At 55.5% G+C, this 18404-nt stretch overlaps 4 protein-coding genes across 4 annotated transcripts; 2 read left to right on the top strand and 2 right to left on the bottom strand.

Moving 5' to 3' along the window:
• Positions 1-217: 217 nt before the first annotated feature.
• Positions 218-1614, top strand: BJ171DRAFT_474720 (transcription initiation factor IIF, beta subunit-domain-containing protein; the record flags this gene model as incomplete). Its single annotated transcript, XM_053108757.1, has 4 exons — positions 218-462; positions 729-1086; positions 1283-1488; positions 1536-1614. The coding sequence occupies 4 exons, from the start codon at positions 218-220 to the stop codon at positions 1612-1614; spliced, it is 888 nt and encodes a 295-aa protein (XP_052966969.1).
• Positions 1615-1832: 218 nt separating this feature from the next.
• Positions 1833-6075, bottom strand: BJ171DRAFT_91123 (uncharacterized protein). Its single transcript, XM_053115988.1, has 8 exons — positions 5326-6075; positions 5074-5217; positions 3530-4978; positions 3154-3373; positions 2897-2999; positions 2563-2753; positions 2297-2396; positions 1833-2125 (listed from the first exon to the last, which is right to left on the bottom strand). Exons 1-8 carry the CDS (start codon positions 5869-5871, stop codon positions 2038-2040), a joined length of 2841 nt encoding a protein of 946 aa, XP_052966968.1. The 5' UTR covers positions 5872-6075; the 3' UTR covers positions 1833-2037.
• Positions 6076-8192: 2117 nt separating this feature from the next.
• Positions 8193-9941, top strand: BJ171DRAFT_503952 (inhibitor of apoptosis-promoting Bax1-domain-containing protein). Its single transcript, XM_053110914.1, has 7 exons — positions 8193-8404; positions 8477-8523; positions 8659-8767; positions 8882-8968; positions 9057-9109; positions 9244-9380; positions 9591-9941. The coding sequence occupies exons 1-7, from the start codon at positions 8301-8303 to the stop codon at positions 9828-9830; spliced, it is 777 nt and encodes a 258-aa protein (XP_052966967.1). The 5' UTR covers positions 8193-8300; the 3' UTR covers positions 9831-9941.
• BJ171DRAFT_442124 (DNA polymerase family B-domain-containing protein) lies at positions 9942-18172 on the bottom strand. The gene is made up of 24 exons (XM_053108087.1): positions 17993-18172; positions 17499-17703; positions 17183-17283; positions 16768-17010; positions 16073-16633; positions 15819-15915; positions 15482-15664; positions 15209-15354; positions 14901-15096; positions 14503-14670; positions 14266-14401; positions 14052-14157; positions 13718-13950; positions 13353-13507; positions 13056-13252; positions 12760-12900; positions 12490-12657; positions 11979-12262; positions 11722-11854; positions 11424-11634; positions 11191-11289; positions 10627-11069; positions 10405-10507; positions 9942-10276 (listed from the first exon to the last, which is right to left on the bottom strand). Exons 1-24 carry the CDS (start codon positions 18101-18103, stop codon positions 10134-10136), a joined length of 4563 nt encoding a protein of 1520 aa, XP_052966966.1. The 5' UTR covers positions 18104-18172; the 3' UTR covers positions 9942-10133.
• Positions 18173-18404: the final 232 nt, after the last annotated feature.

Raw genomic sequence — 18404 nt, 5'->3', positions numbered from 1 at the left:
GCCGTTGATCCTGAGTGCCGAATGTGGGTGCATTGCACACGAGAAGCCGGGATGAGTCGCCATTGGCGTCACGAGATCCGGTCAGGTGGGATGGGCGTGGCTCGCCCGCTGCCGAGAAGGTCTTGCGAGACGCTCTCGCGAGAGCAAGGGTGCTTGTGTCTGGGGGGTTCGGCCTCCAGAGCCCGGATTGCTCCTTCTGCCCATCCCAACCGACGCCATGACGATCGACGGCGATATCAAGCGCGAGCCCGGACACGACGGCCTCTCGGATATACTTCTGGATGATCCGCACGACGACAGCGACCACGTCGGCATTGAAGACCTTGCTGCCAAGGGCGATCTGAATCTGTCGAGCACTTCCCGGAAAATCTGGCTTGTCAAGGTGCCGGCGTTTGTGGCCGAGAAATGGTCGAGCATCAAGACAGACGGAGTCGAGCTCGGGCGCATTCGAATCTACGAAAAGTAAGAGCCGAGAAATAGCGAATGCTCTGCCCTACGTCGGCCAATATGAGCTAATGCGGGGCTATTTTGGCCAATCTGAACCAACCCGGCCTGCGCTGATTTGATGTTGTGGGTGGGAGGGATCAACTTTGCTTCGTGCCGAGGGTGATGTACCTTGGTGGACGAGGCAGTCTTGGCTGACCTTTCTGCAGGTAGATTTGCGGGCATGAGCGGCTGACCATCATATGATTTTGCATTTCCATCACCGTTGGACTGATGACGGCCAGGGCCCAGGTCTCTGGAGGAAGAAAGGAGCCCAAGATCACGATGCATCTCCCAGAAAGCGACTGGAGCAGCGATCTGCCCAAGAACTTCAACCTCAAGGTCATCAGCACCGGCCAACCTAACTCGTACGTCTTCACCGAAAACAGCCAGGGCACCGCCGTCGGCATTGCCGGCACCATCCACCACGAGGCCCACGTCACTCCGATCTTGGACGACAACTACCACAGTCTGCTCAAGCGGCGCAATTCCACCCAGAACGATACCAACCGGAAGGTCAAGGAAGAGAAGAACCCACGCCTGGAGGCATGGACGCAAACATCCGACCGCATCCGAGATTTCAAGTTTGGCCGCGATCCCCTGGTGAGGCTTCGTTCGGATCGTGGCGACCTGGCCGTCGGTGATCTTTGCCACATGTTCATTGGTCTTGCCCCAATACCCATGTCTTGTCCGATCCATGGGTCTGGCCCCAACCCCTTGGCATCGCGGCCACAGCCGCTTCTGTATAACTCGGTCAATACCGATACTGAGTGCTCCACCCCCGTTGATCCTCTCCCAGCTCGAGCATCGCAAGAAGCAGTCGCAGGACAAGAAGGAACGCATGTCCGAGAAGGAGCTGCTTGACGAGCTCTTTGTCCTCTTTGACAAGCATTCGCACTGGAGCTTCAAGGGTCTGGTCGACAAAACGATGCAGCCGCAACAGTGGCTCAAGGAGGTTCTCGTCAAGATATGTGTTCTCAACAAGCGAGGTCCATATGTCAATCTGTACGAACTCAAGCCCGAGTTCAAATCGCGGACTCCGGGCACGACAGAGGGGCCCGCCTCAGCCGCCGGGTCAAGCGCTGCACCAGCGGGTCCGGGTGGCTCCGAGGACAAGCTGGATTACGATGACTATGATCGTATGAAACGGCGGGAGAGTGATGACGACGACGAAATGTGAGCGCAACAGCCAGCATATCGAGTGAGCCTCTCAAGCCATCTCTTGGCCCATCCTCCACCCAATCATCCGCGCAGCATCCCTGTCCCTCGGACGATGTGCGCCTGGACTCGCATATTGCTTTTGGAAGCGCTATATTGATTGATACGATATCTTTGAGAGAGAGATAACCACCATCTCAGAGCAAGCCAGGATACATGTGTCTGTTGGGTGGCAGGGGATATTGCTGAATGATGACACGCCTTGGGCATCGATGACTTTGCGCTGAGAGAACCTTTCAACTTGGGATGGGTACACCACGGGGGGTGATATTGCGCGGCCGCGCATAACGCAAAGTGGCGGCCGAGTTTCATGTACCATAGATATCCCAACACGGCTCAAAGTAAGGGTGCTTTGCAAGTTCCTCTGCCGTTGGGCGCCGGGCAGCGTCCTTGCTCAGCGTTTTGGTGATAACGTCGATTGCACCTAAGAATATGGAGCGATTAGGGGGCGTTTCCGAAATGCGCAGCGCGGACAGAGAGCGCAAAGCGTCGCTCAATGCGGGCGGATTGCTTCAAAGCGCACGAGTGTGCGAGCCACAGTCCGAGAGTTTGGCCGGCGAATCTCAGCTTGCCAGTCATCCGTTTCCAGACTCACCTGGCGAGAACGGGAACGGGAACCTCAAGTTGCAGGCGATAGTTTCTTCGATGTTGTAGAACGGCGTCTCGCCATAGATCAGCGTGAAGAACTAGGATGCCTGTTTCAGGCAGCATCATCAGCAACAGCAGAGATCGCCCCAACTTTCCAAGTAGCCCAGAGCCCATTTTGTTTGGCTGTGCACGTTGGATTTGACTTGGCTGGTGCCGCCAAGCTCGACGACATCAGTGCGTCATCAGGGCAGACGGGTGTGGGGCTGTCCTCACCTAGAGCCCAGACATCCTGCGGCTTCCCTTCATATTTATCGCCGCTGAGGATCTCGGGTGAAGCGTAGTCGATTGTTCCAAAGAAGGTCTCGAAAGGCTTTTTGTTGGGCTTCAGATACGCGCTTGACCCAAAGTCTATCAGCTTGATCGAGTATTCATCATCGACGATAACATTCTCGTCCTTGATGTCACTGCAGACATGGGACGACAGATATGAGGCCAGCGGCTCGACACCACAGCAAACCTGCAGAGCCCAGCGATCCATTCATCGTGCTGTCTGGGCCTTGATGGTGGCAAGCGGCCCAGCGGGGTCTGGGATTTGACATGTCCTTACCGATGCACGATGTCGTGTCTGTGAAGATGGCGCACGGCCAAGATAACCTGGTAGATGATCTTGCGCACCGTGCCCTCTGTGAGAGTCTGGTTGCGATCGATGACTGAGCAGTCGTGACATTGGGGTGAGCAAACGATTGGACGATATTAGATTGGATTTGCTGGGATGTCTCAAGCCAGACAGCGCTCTGCAAGTGTTGTCGATCGTTCTGAACACACACACATGAAGCAAGGACGCATTGGGGTGCGCTAGCATACATTCAAAGAGATCAATGCCGTGGCCGTGCATGTCCATGAGTATGTAAAAGTAGTCATCGTCTTCAAAATACTTGAGCATCTGCACGACATTCTGGTGCGGGTTGTTCTTGAGGAAGTTCATGATGTGAATCTCCAGCGGCACCAGGCCAAGGATCTTGTCCCTCATCCAGCACTCCACCAGAATGCGAGATTTGACGACAAACTTCATGACGTATTTTTTCTATAGCAATAGGGCGTTAGAAGACGCAAGAGGTTGTGGCCGCAGCCGCAACATCCAGAGTAACACCAGCGACAGCAGCCCATTGGCTCTCCTGTCGTCCATGCCCGCATGGCTATGGCTGTTATCGCCACCGCTTGCCAGTTTCGGAAACCTCACCTCGCGGGGATCGTTCTTACGGGTGACCACCCTAACAAATCCATACGAGCCTTCGCCGATGGGCTTGATGATCTCGAATTCCTTCAGCGTAAACTGGTCTGGAGAGCACTCGGTCTCTCCTTCGTCCAAGTCCTCGGGCACATGTTCACTCGACGAGTCCCTCTTCTGGCCCTGGACCTCCTTCAGCTCGGTCTCTGCCGAGTCCACCAGCTTGGTTTCTTGTTGCCCTTCACTCTCTCTCGCTTCTGTGACTTTACCCTGGCCATCCCTTTCGCCGACCAGAGGCTCGGATCCTTGAGGTGAGAGGATAACTGAGTCCGTCGCAAGCACATCTGATACGGCTACTGGAGAGCCGGGTCCGATATCAAGCTCTTTGTCGATGGTGAACGGCGATCCAATGGCTGGCGTCTGGATCGCAGCTGCTGGTAGTTTTGGAAGCTCTTCCTTATTCTCCGCGACTTCTTCGGGTGGCCGCTTGGTCGACCACGAACCAGTCGTCACAGGCGATTGGTCTCCGGCGACGCTCAGCCCGCGAACAGGCGAAGACGGCTGCGTGGTCGACATGGGCGGTGAGTGCAGTGCGCGGTCAAATGTGATCCAGACAGCGTACAGGACTTCATGAGAGACATGCACCGGCCGGATATGCAGATCGACGTTGAAGCGAGTTCCGTCGCGGTGGACAGCAATAACACCGCTCGTCATAACGGCCTGGCGGGACGCCTGCGTCAGACTGCCGGTCGAGCGTGTGGCCTCGGCGATGACGTTGGCGACATTGACCGACCCTCCGGTGCGAGGTGTCGAGTCGGTTGGAAAGTGTGTCAGCGAGCCGGCCGAAACGGGGGACACGGCAGCAACCTTGCGGCACTTTGACGGCGGGATCAGCTGGATCGGAGTGTATCCCTTGAGGTCGCTTCCGTTGTTGGTAGCGGCGCTCAGGAGCTGCCAGAACTGAGGGAGCAGCTCGGTGATATCGCTTTTTTCGACAATGTCGCTGCTGGTCAGGCCAAAGAGGAACTTTGTGAAAATCGAATTGCAGGACTGGATCAGTCCGTTCTCGTGGACGGTAACAACCCCCGCAATGTTTGGCATAGAGATGAGCTGCAGGTGAATGCTGGCTTCCGGATCCAGATCATCAGCCGATTTCGGCCCGGGTTGCAAATTCGGCCCGTCATGCTCGCTGGGCAGGGGTGCTCCTGCTTTGGCGCTGTAATTTGGCCAAGTAGTACCAAGGGGTTGGTCGGCCACTACCCTGAGGAGGATAGGAAACGTTGCTCCTTCCCTGGAGCGAGCACCAAAGAACTTCCACTTCTTGATTATGTCCAGCAGCTCCAGTGAATCGTCCTGGATGAGCAGCGATGGACATATATCCTGTAGATAAAGTCTCTCGGCCGCACTGAAGTCAGCACCGTAGAGCTTGGAGAACTCGCCACAAACGTCGTACAGCAGCCCCTGAAGGGAAAAAGGTATCGCCGTGAGCCACAGAGCCGCAAAGCCAGCAAAGCCGCTCGTTTGTCGGGTCACTGCTGTCCAAGTGGCTGCTTTACCTCAGACGACATCTCGAGCTCGATCATATCCTCGTCGATCTTTTCAAAGACCCATATATATATCTTGCTGCCCGAGTCGTTGGCGCTTTCCTTGAGCCATAATGAGGCAGGGTAGATTGATCGATCCTTCCTCTTTATGCGAATCTGAAGGGCCAGAGAGTATAAGGGTGTATTTAGATCTCGTCTCAGCGCGCCCAGACCTGCGCTTGCCAGCCCGACCCGTATCGACACTCGTGCGGAGCAGTTGCTTACCACAGATCCACAGGCCAGCACACTTGGACCCAACAGACTGTCGCCTGCAGCGACGCTGCCCAAACATGTTGCGCGGCCACTCACTGAACAGACAGCCTGGAGAAGCTTCCGAAACTTTTCTCGATACGGCGAGCACAGTATCGAGAGAATGTTGGTGCCGATGATATCAACGGAGGAGTACCCAACCAACCGAACAGCAACTTCGTTGCATGTCAGAATCTCGTAGCTGGCATTGGTGGTGATCATGGCTTGGTTTGGGGCAACGTGTTTGGTCGGAGTATAGGGTGTGAGTTTGGGCGACGACAAGGCCGATCGGCCGCCAGAGATTCCGAAGAGACCGACGCTAGTGTTGACGGTGATGGTGGCCTTGGGCGTTCTCGAAGGAGAGTCGGTTGTTTTGGACCCCTGACTCGGGGTCGGGGACATTACGGGGGTCTTCAGGGCAAAGATGTCGCTTCGGGTAGGCGAAAACAGCTCCTTCATGGTGTGATCGATCGCTGAGTGGAAAGGGCTCTGCGCACGACACCCAGTGTGGATCAATGTCATCAGTCGGCATCAAGCGTCGATGCAGATGCGCATGTGCACCCTGATATCGATCCCACCTCTCAACGTGACGCATGTTTTGTCGAAGGCCTACCCTGGTCTCGAAGGATGCAAAGCTGTAACTGTGGAGGGATTCGTTTGAGAAGCACGACAATGCCCCGGCTGTTAGACGCTTTACGGCCTTCCCGAGCTTCTGTGTGGTCTTGGTGTCGATCTCGGCGTCGGCGCGGATGCGTCCCAGCCCATGCGGTAGCATGTCCTCCTCATCGATGGTTGTGAGGCGGTAGGATTTGAAATCCTCAGACATGGTGACCGCCGACAGGGGCGGATCGTTTGACCGCTCGGTGCCAGGTCGTTGGGTAACCACCTTCCACGACCAGCTTAGATCGCTCTCTTTGAAGGTCTTGATCTTATGATTGAATCCCCTCTTGGCTGCAAGGATTGGGACAGAATAAGTTTGCAGTGCTGATGTAATGGGACATGTCGGGAGGGCTGGATAGTGTACTGCCTTGTACCATCACTCTCCGGCTGACTTACTTCGCTCAAGCCACTCGTAATCCTCAAGCCATCCGAGATGCATTGGAGTATCTGTGCAACGGTGGATCAAGAGTCAATGGCAAACGAATCTCACGGGAGGATCTTTGCGCTCATACAGCCATATCCTGCGGCGGCAATACATTTGGTCGTTTCCGAGCCTGTTCAAGGTAGTACCTGCATGGTCGTTGAACTCGTGAAGAGAGTGGTTTTGGTACAAGTACAGAATCGTCTGCTGCCGAACGTCTTGGACCTAAGATCAGAGAGTACCAGAAGCAGTGCGTGCAGTAATGGCAGAGCATGTCAGATGTCGAAGCAGACCACCCGCCAATGCCGAGCTGTCTTGTTGACGATGATGCATGAAACAGCGGGCACATTTGCGACACCGGTCAGGAGGATGCGATTGCGATAGCTTCGACGGGCTAGCGCCCAAGAAAGCGTCTCGTACGGACTCACATTGAGATCTCGAAGACGCTGGCTTGTCGGAAAGCTGTGCACAACAGGATTCCAAGAGATCAAAATGACACCGATGGCATGGCTGTTTCGAGAGATGGGGTTGTTCGGGAAAGGGTGTTGATATCAGAGCAAGGTCCAAATCAAATGAATGACATCTCCGGGATCCAAACGTAAAGGAAGCTGTCGTCCCAGGAGCACAACGAGCCGATGGTTCCGTCTGCATAAACACACAAGCAGCTTTGGCTTGGTTGGTCGAGCACCCAGCGATGCAGTCTTGGGTACATACGGAATCTGGTCGACGCCATGGATGTCGTGATGGTCCACAAGCTCGATGTCTGGAGTCACGGACATTGGACGAAATAAACCGGGTGTCAGCACGACAATGAGGGGGTCAGCAGGGTCCGGACAGCCTGTGCTTGGCTGCACATTTGGGCTTGTCCGTTCGGCTGTTTGAATCCATTGACGCTTCGTGATGGGTTGGTGGCTGCTGGGCAGGAGCAGAAGGCGAGCTTGGCGAATGCGCGGGCGAGAGTAAGCTGTTTGCACAAGACGGGACCGAAACGAGCCTACCTTGAAGACCGAGGCGCTGGAGAAGCGAGCTGGATGTCTCGTTGAATATCTGCAAACCGTTTCGAGGGTATTTAGCAAGGCCCGAACCGAGCGATTGCCAACGGGCGAGAATAGAGGGGACGATCATCGACAGATGGAGGCAAGGAATGTGGCCCGAGTATACGAACAGGACCACCCGTACAGCGTCTCGAATACGAATACACATACCCTGGATATGCGGGAGCGGTTGCGGTATACCGACGAAGAGAGGTCGCCACGAGCCCAGGACATCATCCAGAACAGCGAACAGTAGCGATGAGCAAGCTGCCGAAGGAGTGGGGGACGCTGATACTCTGGAGCAGCAGCAACAGCCGGACCCACTGAAATCTAGCCACAATGCCGGCGGACCGAGTCGAGGCAGGACGATCTGCATGGCCTTCTGGCTGTCACTCACTCGTTGAGAGTCGATCGATGTGGATGGTCGTGGGATATCATTGCGGCGGAATGGAATGGAAGGGGTGAGGGGGGAGGGATCTGCGGGATGCAGAAGGTAGCGAGCTTCCCGTGGGAACAGGCCAGGGCAGTGTATAAGTGCGGAGGGGGTGCTGCGGGATACACGGGGACAGAGGTATCAAGAGTTGATGGAGGGTATCGAGGGCAGACGGAGGGTATCGACGGCCAAAAGCCAGGGCGGCCAAAACCGGGACGGCACGGCCCGCGGGCCAATCAGCGGCGGCGGTCTGCGCCACCATTTCGCCAAGTCCGCCCCGTCCATCCATCCATCCGCCGCCTGGCCCTCTTCCTCCATCTCCCTCTTCCTCCATCGCCTATTCCCCCATCGCCAGTCTCCCTGCGCTTGCGTCCCGCATCGCCCTGCATCGCCCTGCACCGCCATGTCATCTGCGTACACCCCTATCCAGAGCAACGATAGCCCTCCGCGCTACTCGGCCTTCCCTGCCCTCGGCGGCGATCCCGACAGCGACCTGCCCGATGACTTGTGAGTGGTGGCATGTGCGGGCGGCTGTCTGGTGCTGCAGCGATATGCTGATGCTTTGATCCACATCCACAGCAAATACGGAGCTACCGTTGAGCAGTCCTCGGCCTCTGTCCGTCTTGGTTGGTACCGCTGTGTCGCTGCCCGTTTGCTGCCGCCCGTTGGCCCTTGGAGTGGCTGGGCCGATGAGCCGGTCGGCGAGTGCCCTATAGTCATGACGACTCTAACCCGCTGTTGTCTTGGCGCCTTGTGCACAGACTTTGTCCGTAAAGTCTATTTCATTTTGGCTGGCCAGCTCACCCTGACGACGGCAGTGAGCTTGCTGTTCATGCTGAATAGCTCCATCAAATCCTGGGTCCAAACACAGTGAGTTCTATTGCGAATGCAAGCCACCCGAGCCGAGCGAGTCGGCTTTGGCGGCTCGTCTCCAGACTCGCCTACTGAACATTACCCTCTGACGTACTTGATCATCACCGCAAGTTCCTGGCTGCTGTGGACCTCGATCATCTTGTCGTTTGTTGTTTTGATTGCCATGTCCATCTACCGCCGGAGCTACCCAACCAACATGTGAGTTGATGCAGCACTGCGGATGGTCTGCGATACCGACGCGCTGTGTTCATCGGCAGCACCGCTAACACCACCTTGATGTGGCCAGTTTCCTCCTCGGTGCATTCACTTTCGCCGAGGCTTATTTGGTCGGAACTGTCGGTAGGTCTCGTCAAGCAGAGGCTGTGGGCAGTCCGCTTTCTCTAATGCCCTCCTCTTCCTCCCTCGTTCCCGCGCACACGGTTGCATAGCAAAGTCACGAGAGCTAACACTGTCCTCTGTTCCTCCGCTTCCAGTTACATTCTACGACTCGACCATTGTCCTCCAGGCCGTCATCTTGACCGCTGCGCTGTTCATTGGCTTGACCTTGTTTACCATCCAGAGCCGTATCGAGTTTGATTTCCTCGCACCGTTTGTGTGGACAGGTATCTGGGTATGTATGCCGACAACCCTGTAAACGGTCATGTTGGAAGCTTCCCAGCATAACCGCATCTCTGCTGCGTGGACTTGGTGGCCCAGTCGAGTGTCCTGGTGCTCGGCCCTGCGCAAGCGAATGAGGTGGGAGCTGGTCGGTGCAAATGGCCTCTCATCCACTTCCTCATGCTTCATTCTTCCAACCTTCTGCATCCGCCACCCCGTGCAGATCCTCATCATCTCCGGCATTGTCCAAGCTTTTGTCCCGTTCGGAAGCTTCTTGAACTTTGTCCTCTGCGTTGGTGGAATCGTTCTCTTCAGCGCATACATCATCTACGACACCTTCCAGCTTTTCCAGCGCATGTCGCCCGAGGATTACGTCGTGGCTTCTGTGGAGCTCTACTTGGACATCCTCAACTTGTTCTTGAGAATCCTCCAGCTCCTGTCGAGCAACCGCGATTCGGACTAGGCGCATGCGGTGAAGCCAGCTGCCTGTTATTGTTGCTATCATTTGACGATTGTCGGCCGCTGCATTCGCCACCCCTTGTGTCTGAATATACATGTTTATTCACCACATGCATGTCTCTCGTCCAGTCCACAAACGGGGTGTATTCAAGTCCCAGAAACAAGCGACAGCCCTGTCGCCAGAGTATGGTTGGTTTGTACTGGTCTATCCGTGAGCGAATACAGTTCACACGGCCACCACCCATCCACAGTGCACGAATGTGACGGGAGCACCTTGTATTCGAACCAAGAGATACCCAATCGAGCACTATCGATCAATGGCGATGCAGAAGCTGAACAACTGGCCAAGATCGACGTATCGGCGACCATTCTTTTCCAAATAGGACAGCACTACCGCATGGAGAGGCACGAGTGCGTCGCCAACTTTGTATGCCTCGCTCTTGAGCAGCTCTGTGCAATGTCCCAGGGATGCAGAGAAGGCCAGACAAATCGTCAGTGGGCTTTGGTCGCGCGGGCCCATAGCTTTCGTGCAAGAGGAGATGACGAAATGAGATAGCAGCAATGTGATCACCACTTACCACTCCGACCGTCCTTGGACTCCTCGATCTGACGGAGAAACCTCTGCACATCGAACAGCGTCTCGAGGTAGAGGAGCTGGGTATACAGGGCAGCATCCGTGTACTGCAGCAGCCGTTCGAGAAAAGCTGTTAGCAGATCGCAACAGACCGAGCCGTCCTCTCCCTTCGGCCCGATGTTCACATAGTTTGGCTCCACTCCTCGAGCAGATGAATGGCACCCACCTCGAATGCCACGGTACCGCGGCATCCTGGCATGAGGCATCGGCTTCCATACACCGAGATTTGCTTCGTCTTGGTGCGACAAGCAGCATCGTCGCAGATGAGCCAGCCCCTCTGGTAGTTCGAGATATGCTTGCGAATCTGGATCGTCAGCTGCGTCACCAGCGATGGAATCTCGAGTGCCTTGCCACAGGAGGCGTTTGGACACACAAGCGGGCTCGTGTACTTGACGCTGTCGCCTGACGGATCCTCGGCTTGGGTGTGCACTGTACGGACGACGCCTTCCCACGGGTTGCATTCACCGCAGCTGCGACATCGTGGCGACCACTTCTCGACATTCTTGAATCGCTCCGCGTCGGTGATCTGAGACTCAAACGTATGAAGGGAATCAGCCTCGTTTGAGTTTCCAGTGAGAGAAACGTTGTTGTACTTTTTGGCATCCAGACCTGCAAGAAAATACATCGGAATACGTGAGCCAAACGTAGCGCTCATGGGTCAAGAAGGTGCCCAGACACAGCCAGTTGCTGCTGAACGGCAACATAGTCGCAGGAAGGCTCAGTCGCTTACCCAAACAGTCGGCAAGGCGGCGAATGTCTGTTTCTTCGATGGGCTGGCACAGACGCGCGATAGGCGGGTGGATCTGATTGCTGAGGTACCACTCGTAGTCTACAACCAGAACATGATCGCGGCCAGTTAGGCAATGGTGAGCAAAGATGCTTCGAGCGGAGCGAGGCAAAGCCACCGAAGCGACAGCTCCTCAAACAGTGCGGCGCAGCATCCGTCAGCCAAGCCAGACCCACCAATGACATTTTCAACAGGATCCTTCTCGATTTCATCGGGGTGTCTGGCTTTTGAGGCGATGCCTCCAGACGCTTCGCTGGTGACACAAATGATATACGGAATGGTGTCGCCAACACGGGCACTCATGCCCTTCTGCTGCATGCGTTTGGCGACTTGGACATGCGGCTGGATCTTGGCATCGGTATAGTCGTCTGGGTTTTTGGTGAGCGACTGGAGGGTAATCAAATCGGAAGGGTTATCAAGCAGCCAGTCAAAACGTGAAGAGGTTGCCGTTCGCCGAATTCATCGGAAACATACCTTGTTGATAATGAACTTTGCGCGCTCGATTTTGCCCTGGCGGACGTTTTCGCCAAGCTCGCGCAAGAAGCGATGGATGTTCTCGACAGCTTCTTCCTTGCCTTCACCAGAGAAGATCTGATCCAAGACGTAGCTGTGGAGAGCATCGATGGTAAATACAGGCGATGAATACAGGCGATGAATACAGGCGATGAATACAGGCGGCACTACTCTTCAAGCAGCACTGGCTGGGATACGGCAGAGGACAAGAGGCGAACCTGGAAGCGTCGTGGCTGAGTCCACACCAGTCGCGACGGACCAAGTCCAAGCCCTTGGTTTCGAGAGTGGTGAAGATGGCACCGTCTTTCTCGGTCACCGTGAGGGCCGCATATTTCTTCTTCTTGAGCAGCAGCATGCGTCGGAAAAAGCCATCCATCTCGATCTCGAGCAAGCGGTATCGTTTGTTGACCATTCGCTGGAAGTCGTAGCCGATCTTCTTGACCTGAGTGAGGTCGTCCGTGTGCGTGTTGATCATGACCGAGTCTGTGTCGCCGTAGATGACCTGAATCATAGCAACGAATATCGGGTAAGCAACCGCGATGGACATGTCGCAGACTCGACTTGCCACGCATGAGCAAGGGAGAAGCAGGAGGAGGCTGCAGCTCGTTCATCTGGCGATGCGATCTGTAGCAGCGCGCAGCAGGATACGAGCCGATCGCTGGCATCGCAGGGCCAAAGACAGTCCAACGCATCCTCTGCGGAAGGCGTCGTCAAGAACAGGACACTCACATCCAGCTTCTCCTGCGTGGCGAGATCGACGGTGTTTTGGAGGATCTCACGGCCCTTTGCCGTAATCAGCATCGCGAGCGGCTTGGCAAAGAAGCGGGAGTGCGAGAAGCCCAGACAGCCGTACATACTGTTGGCCGTGAGCTTTAGGGCTTTCTGCTTGATATCCAGCTAGACGCCACGGACGAACAAAAGTCAGGTACGGAGTTTGACGGCCGGCGGTCAGCTGCAGCCGCTTTGAAGCGCTTGTAAGCGAGCGAACATCGAGCCTACCTGGGCATGCTGGATGGGCGACAGCCTCGAATCCTTCATCGACTGCTTGACGCTTCGGCGCCGATTGACAAGGTTGGCAATCAGCTCGGGCAGCACACCTCTCTCGAGCTCGGGATCGGGTACCTCGGGAAGTTGATCAATCTGGTGAAAGGGTAGCCACCAGGCGCAGCACTCTGGTCAGTCGAATGTAGCTCTGGATTGCACGAGCGGCATGTATCGCCACTCGCAGTGTTGTGCTTGGTGACTGGCGATCCAGCGACAGCGTGTTTATCAACAGGGTCGCAGGAAGTCCCTACCTCAGAAGAGTACGTGCGCTGGACAGTTGTGAAGCAAATGTTGTACTCTTGGATGATGGAAGGATACAGACTGTTGAAGTCGAGGAGAAGCACGAATTTGTCGTAGAGTCCCTTCTTGGGCTCCAGGACCAGGCCACCAGCGTATGCCGGCTTGCGTCGACTTGGTCCTTTTTTGCTACTTTGTGTGTATCCCTCATCTGAGAGGCACAGGGGGGGAGCACCACAGGTTTGCCGTTAGGGAGGGACTTTGATGCGGCATCTTCACAAGGCCGCCCTTCAGGTTCCCGATAGCCTTACCATTTGCATCGTCGTCAGCGCCTTCATTGAGCTGATCGAAAACAACCTTGGTTGACTTGAACTCTTTGTCGGGGACAATGTACTTTTTGTTGCGGAATTCGTGGAGGAGGAGGTACTCGTTGCGCTCGGCGCGTGCGCCCATCATGGTTCTGCCCCTGTTACGAGCGGGCCCGACAGTCATACGCAGATTGAATGACGATCACGCAAGGACAAATATTGGATGAAGAAGCTCCATGAGAATGCGCCAGAAATTTGCGAACATCTTTGCGGTCGTATGTGCACCGGCGATCTCGACGACCACACGCAAAGACAAGGCTCGAAGCCCCTTTTCCAAGCCCTGCATCAGCGGCAACAGCAGGCGTTACCATAAGTTCCCGGCCAGACTGGTCAGCTGCTTGGTGAGCGGGAGAATCTGGAGCTTGAACATCAACTCGGCCGTCAGATAGCTGTCGACTCTGCAGTGTTGTATCATGCCCATCAGTTTGTCGGCTTGGGTAAAGTACGACGGGATCTGGTCAAAGTCAATGTCGTCTCGATCGACCTTGAGCTGGGAGAGCGACAGCTGTGTCAAGCCGTAGCTTTTGGACCGGATCAGATCCTGGTTGGTACAAAGGTTCGTGGCTCATGATTAGTTGTCACGCCGCCGCCAGGAGTGTCCGGGGCTGTGTCGGTGGACACCAGAGCCAAAAATACACTTACCTTGGCAGCCAAGTAGGTATCGCACATGAGACGGCCACTGCACACCTCGCGCTCGGCATACGATGTGTCGCCGGTTCCACCAGCACCAGCCTGAAGCTTGGGCCACCTGTGCATATGCAATGTCGGTCAATGGTAATCCCGGAGCCTGCAAGTCCCTTCGCGATGCTGGACGGCATCTGTGACCCCAAAAACGGATTGCATAACTATCACTCACACCGTCCGGCGCAAACGACCAATCTTGGACCAGTGGGCAGTCTTGAGAGCCTTCATGCGGTGCAGCAGAACATCAAGATCGAAACCGACAAAGTTGTGCCCGACAATGACGTCGGGATCGGTGCGGTGGATCATGGCTGGAGAGTAGTCGAGTCAGAACCAGGCTGCGACTGGGCAATTCTGTAGGCTGTGCCATGTCTTGCGAAATAAGGTGACCCTGAAAACAGCGCAGGCTCACCCAGTAAAAAGTTCAGAATGGCCGATTCGTTGGGCATGCATTCGATGCGACAGTGTTGCTTCTTGATTAGATCTCCGAATCCCAGTGGGAATGGCATGTTGTTGAGCTGACGAATGGCTGTGAAGCTGGTGGCCTGGGGCTTGGTCCCTGAAGCATCCTCGATGTTCACTGCGTGGTCACGCGGTTTGGAGAACCAGGACCAACGTTGCAAAGTCGGTCCCATAAAGCGAGCATAAAAGAGCATGTGAGTGAAAACGCGCGAGGGATGGGTCCCAGCAGCGCATATCGTTGAAACAGAAGTGCTCAAGCGACGCCGAGTGCCATGTCACAGCGTGTATGACCATTGAAGCGAGGTTGGCTGGAAAGGAGCTTGCCAGGCGACCAGAGGATGCCCGTACCTTCATTATAGACAAGACAGCTCAGGGCCACGATTTCATTGGCATGCTTTTGGTGATTCATTACGGTGCGCAGGCTCATGCTCATGACTACCAGAGGCGGGATCTCGCGCGGGGCCTTGTCTTCGCCCTCGCCCTCTCGCATAACGGCGACGTGTTTCTGGTCCTCGACCGTGACTTCCACCTTGGACCACGAGACCTGCCGATCGTAGTTACGATGGAGCAAAGTCAGTCACGACTCACCCTCGCCGTCGATTGACGTCCATGCTCGACTCGATAGGAAGACAAGACCAAGTCGACCGCTGACGAACCGTTGGAGTGGATATTTGCGGGTTTGTGATTTCGATCCAGCAGGGGCCCATCAACTTTCGCTTCAGGATAAAGAGCTCTAGGGGGTTGGTGTTGGAACCAAAGACGTGGCTGAATGACTCGCCTGACTTGAAGGTGAATGCCGGTGCTGTTGAAATACCATCGCCGATGATCTCGGTTAGAGCAGCCCGCATGCCGGTCTTGGTCCGATGGTGACGGCAATTCCAAAGATGGACCGAGTATGCAAAGGGCACGAGGACTGTCGATCACCGCACCTGAGTAAGGATAGACCACTTTCATGTAGTCAGCCTCGGCAGGGATTCCAGGGACCTCGAAAGCGTACTTTCGAGACACGCCAGCGGCGCGGAACTCGGCAATCTTGAGGCTTTTTCGCATCTCATCGACTTCGTTATACACGTCGCCAAACTCGACCTCAACGTCGGTGTCCTTTCCATTTTCTGAATCAGGTTTCAGCATGGATAGTCAGTATGGTCAGTCAGCACAGGACCTGGGCAGAGCAATATGCCATCGCACTTTGCGATCGACAAATGCCTCGATAAGGCCACCCCCCTGTTCCTGCAGAACCACACTCGCCCCCACCCGAAAACATACGATGGAAGTATTTTCGTGGCAGAATAAACACGTTGCGTTGCATATTCTTGACGATGAGAGTGCAGCTGATGTATCTTCCGTCCTTTTTGTTGAGGGCCTATGATGTAGAGTCGAGATTCCAACAGAGTTATTAGCATGGTCCTTCAAGCACCAGTTTGAATGCAAGACATAGGTGAATCAATCGGGACAAACAAGACCAAAGTGCAAGCTTTGTGCAGAGCCGCCGAGGATATGCACGGGGCGGGCAGCCGTACCTTGCCGAAGAGGTAAACCTGTCCGTTTTTCTCGTAGGCATCAAACCAATACATTCGCACGGTGCCCGAGGGCTCAAGGATATCAACCTTGGAGGCCGTTGAGCCGATTTGTCCCATGGGCAGGCTCATCGTGGCCTCCATGGCCGTTTTGACATCCTGCCAGGCAGTAAGATCAGGGTTTCTGGGCTTTTTGGGTGCGGCTGGAGAAGATGAAAGCGTGGGGGACGTTGGCACCGACACGGTCGGAGTCGGCTTTTCGAACTTTGGGATGATGTTGAGCTTGGTGGCCGTTTTGGTCTCAAGAGCCTGGACTTTGACGTGGGCGACAGGCTTGACAATCATTTGTTCGGAGTTGGACTCGGGCTCGAGCTCGGGTTCGGGCTCGGGCTCAGGCTCAGATTTGACGGTGCTGGAGGGATTGAGGTCGAAAGCGGCTGCGGAGGCGGCGGCCAAAGCGTCGTCGGCAATATCATCAAAGGACTCGGCCTTGACATCAATCTCCATGGAGTCATTGTCATACGAATCGAATGCGCTGGAATCGTCCAAGCTTGGAGCAAAGCTCTGGGCGAGGGACGGATCGAGTGTCAGGGCTTGGCCAGTTGTCAGGTGCCAGCATTCGTCTCGATAATACGAGGGGGTGTCAAGCTCCTTGATGCCCAAACACTCTGCCATATGTGTGTGGAGATGGCACTTGCCTCCTTCTTGACATTAACCAATGGCGATGCCAATGTGTGCGAGCGGCCCAGCTTTGACGAACTCGCGGATGTGTACGCTGACTTGGTGGAGACGTAGCAGTCCGGGATCACAGGAGTGACAGCGAGAGCCGATGCAGAGGGCTCTGCTTTGAAGCGCTTCTGCGGATACTCAAGCACCTCGTTGTCGAGGTCTCCCAGGAGGGAGGAAAGGAAGTCTGCGTCTTTTTCTTGCTTGTGTGGGTCCTGGTTACATCCGTGGAGTAGAATTTGAGGTCGTGAGTTTGGTTGATCGGCAGAGACAGATCCTGCAAATGTCGACCAAATGTCGACCAACGCACAATCGACACGATTCGCCGGCACGAGAAGGAACGACTACGGTTCTGAACAAGCATTGCCACAGATGATAGAGACATGCCTGGGCTCTGGGCTTTGGGGCAGCAGCTTGGCCCATTTTGGCAAGCATTTGAACGATCGGCGCGGACTTTTCCTTCCGGGTATGCTTTCGTTTCTTGCGATCTTGACGGGAGAAACAGAGGTGGCGGTAATAGCGACGGTGGTGGTGGATTAGGAAAGAGAAACGCCAAAAGCTGCTCGATTGTATGCTGTTTGGGATGCCGGTCCGGTGCCAGGACAGATCCCCCTCGCGACAACACACTCGATGGTGAATGAGGCCGAAAGCGAGGGCGAAGCTGTCTCCGGGTTGTCACAACTAGACGTGAGCACTCTGGTACCTTCGTCAGCCTTCTCTTCACCGTCTTCATCGTCCTCGGGATCTCCCTCGCTCGAGTTCTCCCAGTGGTCTCGTCCGTCGTCAACGTAGCCACGGCCGTCGTCGTCGACGACAAAGTCATCATCGACAAGGCCCAAGCGGTACTTTTCGGTGAACTCCTCCTCTTCCACCATATCGTAGATTTGGGTGTCTTGTTGGCTCACAGTCTGCCATTCCATTTCATTTCATTTCATTCCAGTTGTGCCGGGAGAACAAAACGTCACGAAACAGATGCAAGAGCGAGGGGGAAAGAGGAGCAGAGATCCGAATCGATACAGACGATCGTTGATTTAGTGGCTTTGTCATTCCGACCAGAGCGGCCTGAACCGCCGAGTCTCGGCGAAAGGCAAATAGATACAGCTCGCACGCGCGGACAATATTGAAAGCCGCTTGAGGAGAAGGCATCGACTCGCACGGCAGATCGATCAGGGCAACGCTCAGATCCGTCCAACATACGCTGCTGTACTGCTCCGTCCGGCGGATGCCGGCCTTGGCGTCGCGGAGCTCCTTGAGCGCCGATAGCGGCTTCCGGGAGTTGGACGAACGCCCTGCTCGGCGGCTGTCCATGGTGATATCGGCCTGGAAACGGATGAATCGATTGACCGATCGAGTGTCGGTGTGCTGGCGGGACAGAGGGAGGGCGGCGAAGCAGGCTCGCTCTGGCTGTGGGCCGATCTGCGCTGGCGGTTCTGGGAGCGGGGCTTGGGGAGACATATTTCCAAATATGGACAAATATCCTGCACGTGATCTTCATCGACCCTGGTTTCGTGGACTGGCGGCTCGCTGGTTGCGGGTGGGATCGTGCGAAACGAAACGGGGAGCTCTGTCTGGACCAAGGTTGTCGCTCTTTCTGGGGCCATCCACCAGA

Source organism: Polychytrium aggregatum (genome assembly GCF_025602895.1).
Source record: "Polychytrium aggregatum strain JEL109 chromosome Unknown BJ171scaffold_17, whole genome shotgun sequence".
In the NCBI taxonomy this organism is placed as follows: Eukaryota; Fungi; Chytridiomycota; class Chytridiomycetes; order Polychytriales; genus Polychytrium; species Polychytrium aggregatum.
Note: the sequence above shows the minus strand (reverse complement) of the source record. Positions and strands in the feature narration are given on the sequence as shown.